This window comes from Micropterus salmoides, unplaced genomic scaffold (genome assembly GCF_014851395.1).
Source record: "Micropterus salmoides isolate LMB-PRFRI ecotype aquatic unplaced genomic scaffold, ASM1485139v1 Ms_hic_scaffold_8, whole genome shotgun sequence".
NCBI classification, from domain to species: Eukaryota; Metazoa; Chordata; class Actinopteri; order Centrarchiformes; family Centrarchidae; genus Micropterus; species Micropterus salmoides.
Window position 1 is genome coordinate 18,517,094 of NW_024044570.1, and position 8,255 is coordinate 18,525,348.

The 8,255-nt window shown below is 41.9% G+C and overlaps 1 protein-coding gene across 1 annotated transcript in view; it reads right to left on the minus strand.

The window, feature by feature from the left end:
- Window positions 1-7,503, minus strand: part of scaper (S-phase cyclin A-associated protein in the ER) — a 61,836-nt gene extending 54,333 nt beyond the window's left edge. Inside the window, 4 exon segments of the mRNA XM_038706657.1 lie at window positions 710-907; window positions 1,649-1,725; window positions 2,861-2,978; window positions 7,196-7,503. Of these exon segments, the coding sequence (XP_038562585.1) occupies window positions 710-907; window positions 1,649-1,725; window positions 2,861-2,978; window positions 7,196-7,363 (561 nt within the window). The 5' untranslated portion in view covers window positions 7,364-7,503.
- Window positions 7,504-8,255: the final 752 nt, after the last annotated feature.

Below are 8,255 nucleotides of genomic sequence, written 5' to 3' on the forward strand. Positions count from 1 at the left end.
CATTAGAGTGCAGAGAGATACAGTGGTATGAGAGGGGGAAAAAAATGCCGGCCAGATGTCTGACACAGGCCAACTGACAACATGCTGATCACACCGCAGGGAGCTGCGTTGTGGCACTGACAGCAAGCCAACCACACCACAGGGAACTGGGCTACAGTACTGACCGCAGACCGTCACCAGAACCATGCTCAGCATAATGCAGCATGGCAGAAGAATCAATAAAACACATGACTAGCAGGATCGTACCAGTACTGCCCTGGAGCAACATCACAGTGCTGCCGCAAGGCTGCACCGAAGCAGAACACACGGAACCACAAAACAGTGAACAATGTCAAAAAGTCCAGACGTACACCAAAAAGGAGCCCCATTTAGCAAATGCCTGATGACAAACACAATGTATATCCAAATTGTTAAGTCTGTCATCAATGCTCAGTCCAGTCAGCCAGGCCCAAGAGAGTCCTGTGATAATTCTCTCAACAGCGAGCCTTCACAGAGCCCCTCTAACTTAAAGCAGAAATCAAGAGGAATGTGAGCTGTGAGGAAGAAATTTTGTAATGACCTCAATGCCCCCCTCTAGTGTTCATAAATCATAATTCACTCTCCCCAAAGACGGAATTCCTGTTTGGTCAGTTCAGATCAGGAACCCCACTGATCCTGAAACTAGAATTTGCATTTCAACCTGTTTTTTTCTCCTCAAAAGCAGACTAACCTTGCATTCCACAACGCTCTGATCAGATTCACAGGTGACGTAAATCTCATCCACAGCTCGACGCAGGTTGTCGAAGAGAAAGGCCCAGTAGCGCGCTCGCAGGTCCACCTTGCGGGGCTGCCTGGCTTTGGTGGGGCTTTTCTCTGCCCCTTTGTCCAACAAGGCACCAGCTGTGCTTTTACTTTCCACGCCAGCATTCTGTGGAGACCAAGCATGGACCAAACATTATAGTAACAATTTACTAATAATAACAACTTATTACAATGTCATACAAGTCTAGTTGTTTATATAAGCAGCCAAAGCACTTTTTTCCCCGTTGGGACAGGAGATGCAGCTATTATAGCCTTTTTATGCCAACCATGCAAATATAGCTAACATGAGAGTTCACTTTAACCTGTTGCTGTAATGTTGATGCAACGTATTAACCATGTGGTTTAAACCAGAGGGCATCAGGAAATAATAAATTGATACAGCATCTTAATATATATGGGAACTAAAATTAAAAAAAACAAAAAAATTGTCAGTGACAAATTGTTGTTGGCAACAATCTCGCTGTTGCACCATTATATAATGCCCCATGACATTCTCCTTGTAGCCTGCTGCAGTCTAATGCATGTTTTTGTAAAACTTTGCAAACTTATGCAAGAACATCTAAAAGGACATAAGGCTACAGACTGAAAGTAAAGTTCACACTTGAGAGGGATTTTGGTTGTGTTCAGCGAAGGAATATTCTGGCACATCACATACTACAACTACTGTCTCCACTCTTGTCCCCCCTTTTCTTTGTGAACTCAGCTTTTCCAAGACTGACTTGACAATGCAAAAACAGGAAGTTTCATGACCATCACAGATCCACATGGAGTGTGAGGCAAAATAAATAGATTATTTAGATTAGCTTGGTGAATGGTGCCCTCTAGTGAATGAAGATGATATACCAACCTGTTTCTTATTCCTTTGTTGACCAGAATTGATCCTCTGGGCCCTGGAACTGCCACTGGAGTTGCTTTTGGACTTTGCTGTGTGTAAACGACAAACATAGGCTTATATATAGTAACTGATGAAATAAACAATCTCTGATGATCCCGATGAAGGTAACAATCAACATGCATATATGGTGGTCTGGTCACATAACGTGGTTTTGAGCAACTGTGGATAAATCCAAATGTCACACATGTAGAGTAACAGAGGTGGACAAAACAATTGAACAATTTGAAGTGTCAAAAGGTAAATGTTTGATTATTTTGTTGCAGAAGATGACAACCCATATGAGAACTTCAACTGGAATATAGCAATGAGAAGATTTCTGGCATTCGTGGCATGAACTCAAGCGCAGCAAATAAGCCTTGAATAAAATAACTGCACTGACCCACAAAGAAGAGTGAGAGCCAGAGGAAAAACTGAGAAAGTGTCAGAGGCTGTGGTGGGGGTTTCTGAGTAGGTTGGTCTAAAAGGAGCTTTCTTTAATACAGTATAAAGCCTAAATAATGTGATGGAGTACTGCAATGCTGAACAAGAAACTCCACTGTTGAACAATTAAGTTGAAAGGTAACATCTTACCAGAATTATTTATCTTCTTCTTTTATTTAATCAAAAAAAAATCATCAAAAGCATGGTGTAAACAATTCCAAGCCTATTACATAATATTCTATTAAGCAAACACAGTGAGCCACAGTATAGCAGTGACTTGTACCACCAGAAATGTAATGTTTTACATAACAGAGGAGGACCAGGTGTTGCTGTAAGCTTTAGCAGCATTGGAGATTCTCAGCAGTATCATAATTTTTCAGTCTAGCCATGAGATGGAAAATGATCACTGTGTTCCAGCTAATATTGTATGACCATGAACAACATCGTCTGGTTTTGGTATGATCACAGATTGACATTAATAATGATGGTCACCAAATAAATAATTAGACATGTTCCACTGCCCCGAAGATATGGGAAATAGACTTAAGGTCTTGCTGCTAAACATCAGCAGTGACTCCTACCACTGAACAATGAAGACCTAAACAATGATGTTATACTTCATTTACTGGTGATGTAAGTTGCAATTTGTTATATGCAATAACATAACACCTGCTACAAATAACGGAATAAAAATAATAGCATATAAGCATGCACATAAGGTTTGTTTCGCATGTAGCTACCAACCTTCTTCCTCTTTGTTCTCTAGAGGTACACTCCAGGCAATGAGGTTTCGAGCAGCACGGCCCTCTTCAGCAACTATCTTCCTCACCTTGTCATGGCTGTTGGAGCGCTGAAAAGATGCCTGCAGGAGAAACAGATCAATTCTGTGCTTTATCCAAGAGCCAAGGAAAGATCATGTTGTAGAGCAGTACCGCATGACATGTGTGACAAGTAGTTGTAGGATTAAGTTATTTTCAATGGGAAATCACAACATGCCGCCCATGGTAGTTTCACATTAGGCAACTCTGAGGAACAAGCACAAGGTGTCAGGAAAGCCTCAATGAAGCTTCGATGGAATAATGGACACAAAGCTGAGGGGCATTTTCTCCACTAAGTCCATTACTTTCTATTCTGTGACATGGTATGCAATATATAGGCCAGGGTAGGAAATTAGCACCAGACAAATGCTGTTCAAATACACAAGTGGCTGGTAGATTTTCTTCATTCACCGGCCAAATAAACAGTAATCTATTGAGTAGCTGGTAAAATTTGAACATTCACCAGCCATTAGTCCGGTGGAGAAAAAGGTTAATTTTGCACCCTGATATATATTCATTCCACAGGCATACATAAAGAAAGGAGTCTTTAAAAAAAAAAAAAAAAAAAACATCATACATCTTTTAAACTTACCACACTATGTTTTTCTTATTGTCAACAAATATCGTGACAATATTAACATTTGTTGCAGCAAATATTCTCTTGCACAACATATCTGCAACTGAATAGTCCTCAACAAATACACCAACTCCTGTTAGAGTAATGTTTGTTAAAAACTCCAGTGCCTAGCTGTATTAGGAAATTACCTTTTTTTTTTTTTATTATCATCAACCAAAATGAATGCGCTTGACGCTGAGGGTCACAGACATGTTAAGGGCATATTAAAATGGACTAACACAGTTTTGGTTTTGGTTGCCTTATATTGTTGACAAATTGTTGACTTTCAAAACAAAAATTTAGAATATGGCCACTTTATTCTTTAAACCACATTGTTTTACTGGTGAGCTAACCAGTAACACGGCTTGAAGCACGAGTATTGTTGTTATGGTTACCTCCATTTGAATACACCTTGCATACTGATTTTGTACAGTGGTTAAAGTAGTGTGTACACCAGTACAGTGTGTTTACCATAGCCCTAAAAATGACCAAATATGTTTTAAACAAGGAAATTAAATGTATTCTGTATTTATTCATTGTGTTGTAAATTTCAAAGGTAAATGAAATCAAACAGCATGTAACAGAGGAGACACAGTCCATTAAAGAGAAATCATTCAAATCTCAAACAGACATAAATACCACAAAAGGGAGTTGTGACTGTGATTGCCTTTTCCCTTATACAAACCCTTTATATGAGCAAAAGTTTAACATAAATTTCAAAAGTACTAATTCAACAAAAAATTGCAATACTCAGTGCAGCAAGAGAGTGTACTGCAATATGTTGTTTCAATTTTTTGTCCCAGCCCTGGTGTGTGGTTGTGAACAGGGGTAGAAGACACAATACTGCAAGAATTACATTTATGGGAGAGGTCTGCTGGCACAGGCGGTGACAAGAAACAGCTAGAGGCAGGAGCTCTAAACCAGAGTTGTGCCCAGAATGCATCACGGTTGACCTACAACTTGAATATGCATCAGTGAACTTGAATGTAACCTCGGGTGAAGCAGATACTGTGAACCAAATAAAAGCTGCGAGAAGTCATTCCTCACATCCTTTACCTACTGAACATTAAGATGCCCTGTCATGAAACATGGCATCAACATCTCTCTGCATCCCCATCTCACAGAGAAACATAACAATTTGCTCAAACGGCTCATGAATTAATGAATAGAAAAAATCTGCTTAACACCTGCAATAACATCTACAACTCAGTTTTGCAATGCAATGACAGGCAGATACAGAGTGCCCACTTGTCTCCTTGATATTATTTGCCTTTGTAATCTTACATCACTAAATATTCTGACTTCTGCCAATCTGCCTACAAAACAACACAGAAGCTAATACCTAGAGGCTTATCACTCTGCATCTTCCACTTGCTGTCCCCCCTCTCCCGGTAGAATAGCCTGTACCACCGTGCTTTCATAAATGATTTAATCTAATGTGGACTAATCCAGAGAAAACAAGGCTATTTTGGTCAGACAACTATAAGATGTGGTTTCAGAATCAAAATAAATTGTTACCTGAAACCAACACAAAAATCCAGAGCTAGTTCGCCTCTTAATAGCCAGTGAGTCATGGAACAAAACGTTCTCTCTTTTCCTGGCTGTCTCTCACTAGCAACACTATTCAGACAAGAAAGCTTCTCTACCAGAAGAGGGTATAGTATATGCCTGTTCCAAGGCTTTGCAGAAACAAGTGATAACTGGGCCAAGGTTTATGTAAAAATAATATGTAACAGTCTTTTCAGACTATCCTTTAAAGCTAGTGGAATGATGTGAACACGACTCATTAGGCGTTACACATGCAGAAACAGTATGCGTGTATTAGTCTGATACTATTTAATGTCAGGAGATATACCCAGCTGACCTACTTTTGGTGAGCAAAATGTTTAACATGTCAAGTAGCCTAGGCTTTATTCGGCCAAGTACAAAGAGAACACAAAGAGATAAAAAGAACATCAAACAATACAATACAAAACATGAGCAAGAACTAGTGAGGTGGGTCAGCGTCAATGCACCATCTCCCATCTATAAACTGTAAATATTTACTCTGTTTCCTGGGCTCAGCAGTCACTGGAAGACCGATGAATGTTGTGAGAAGAATACCTTCCCTACTCACAACTCATGGCTAACTGTGTGCAGCCGCCTGAGGCAAAATAAAAGAAAGGCTTATAGCTACATTCACTTGATCCACTTAATCAGCTGCAAACAACCTGTCTCCTGGGCTGCATTCACTGTGGAAGAAAATGATACACTAGGGAGCATAACCTCTGTTATATTCTCTGCCCAGGCAATCCTTCCATATGCACCACAGAGCATGCTTATGTTCTAGACCGTGCTGACTAAGGGGCAAGTGTAAGGGTTCCCTTTTGGCAAGGTCTACAAACAGATGCAAGCAGAAAGACGGTGGGTGAATACTAGCTCATTAGGAGAGACGCAGAGAAAATCAAAAGATTAGAGGATACATACAGAATAGAAGTACAGTCTGTAAGCTGGTTCCTCGTCCTTATCCACCCCTGACATACTTTTGCTGCCCACTTCAGACAACCTGTTCCCCCTCACCAGCACTGCCACTTGTGCAAGGTGACATCGTCATCTGACAGCAGGACCAAAATAGACTCCTACTGTGTAGTCCACACTGCTATAGCAACTTGCCCAGCTGTGTCAACTCCTCTCCCAGTGATGATTGACAAGTGCTCAGCAGCCCGCCAATCCTGCCTTTCACTTCTGTCTGTAACTCTGTCTATAACTCTGTCTATAATCTAGCCTGAGCTCGCAGTGCTCTGCTGAGTTAGCAGCCACTTCTTGGGCCCGACTCGCCGCCTGCTGCCGTCTATCTGCCTGCCACTCTCCTCTGCTTTCCACTGCATGCAGCTTCCTATATTTACAGCTTCTCTGCTCTGCATCAGAGCCCCCACACTCTCTCTCTGTTTCTCATCTCTCACTCTCCTTCTGCCACAACACTGCGCAGTCATGTGAACACAGCAGGCCTGCCGCTCTGTAGCTGCAGGCTAAAAGACACAGTGTGTGCTAACGCAAGCTTGGCCGTGCATTGGCCACACAGGGTGATGCTCTGGATGTGATTGGACTCAGCATTCAATGATTCAGAGGCTGCTGGGGAACAAAACACACAAGGCCACATGGTTTGACTGCTGATCAATGGTACAAACTTACAAAGTCTGCAAGAGGAAGCTGGGACAAACAGAGAGAGCAGGATCCTTCATCATCTTGTCCTAATTAACATTGTGACTCTTGTCACCCTACATAACACTCCTCTTGTTGTCACATACTTGCTTTAATGATGAAATAACAATACACACACACACACACACACAGATTATGGTGCTTTAGAATCTTCTTACAAGGGCATTCATCATCCTTTGGTTAAAAAAAATGCACCTGTGTGTGTTTCAAACATTTCAGAAACTGATGAGACCACCAGCGCTGACATCACACCTAGAGAAGGTAAGGTCACCCATAAATGCTACTTTTCTGCTGAAAGTGTTATCTAGGTGAACCCATTCTAAAGTATCTAACGTTAGTCGCTTAGCTCAAGCTAGCTAACAATGCATAGGAATTCTACTGTTCTTGACTAAAATAACTGCTGTTTTTCAGCTATTAGCAACAAGCTAATAAGACATTACGTACCTTCAAAGCGGTTATGGATGCATTCTTGCTTTTGCCTCCTCCATGCGAGGAGCCTGAGCTGTTGCTACCAGACCTCTCCCTCCCGTCCCCACCTTGGCTAACTCTCGGGCCGAGACGGTGCTGCCCAGCGCCACGCCGTCGTCCATCATGGCGGTTGTCTTTGGACATCGACAAGCGGTTTGTTCAATGTTCAGTCGGTACGAAATAAAAGTCTGCTGATTATTATCTTGTTGTCAGAGTTGATGGAAAAACATGTCAGATAAATGCATGACACCGAAGACAACCTAACAAAGCAGGAAGTATGTTGAGTTTACATTTCTGACTGGCGATGGGATTATCCAATAAATTCACCGTAACATGGAAACAACATACGCATCAGCCAATCACGTATAGAAGAGTCTGGGTCAAAGGGCGGGACTTCAAACGGTCTACCATGGCAACCAAGAAGATCGGGCGGGACGTTCGGTTGAGGGAGCTGTCAAGTCATCTGCAGCCTAAACAGGAAGCCCACAAGAGAAGCGAACCTGCTTTCAAAATAAAAACATTTGGTGGCAGCCCAGGGGCCTGTACCACGAAGCAAGTTCAACATACCCAGGATATCTTTCAGTTATCTGGCTTAACTAACCCTAACAATCGCGGTCGGGATAAGCGGTACCACGAAGCTGGTGATCAACTCGGTATCAACCCAGGGTTTCCCAATCCAGCCGTGAGCGCGACCACTTTAAAGAGGCGGTGTTAGCAGCAGATGACCAATCACAAACATGAACAAGTCCACTGGCATCAGAGCATCATATTTTACATCGAGCAAACTGTAACACTACAGAAATAGGACATAGGCCTAGTCTAGCACGGCTGCAGCTGACACTTGCCGGAAGACAGAAATTCGCCGACAGTGTGAACGTCTTAATGAACAGGCGTAGCCTATAATAAAGCGTTGATATGATGTGTTCTTATGAGCTGTATGAAAACGTTAGCCTTATTCTTTCAGCTCGACTTTGTCGGCGTTTCTACATTAAAAGGCTCGGGCACTGAAGAAGTAGTCTTCCAAGTCATTGTAAAG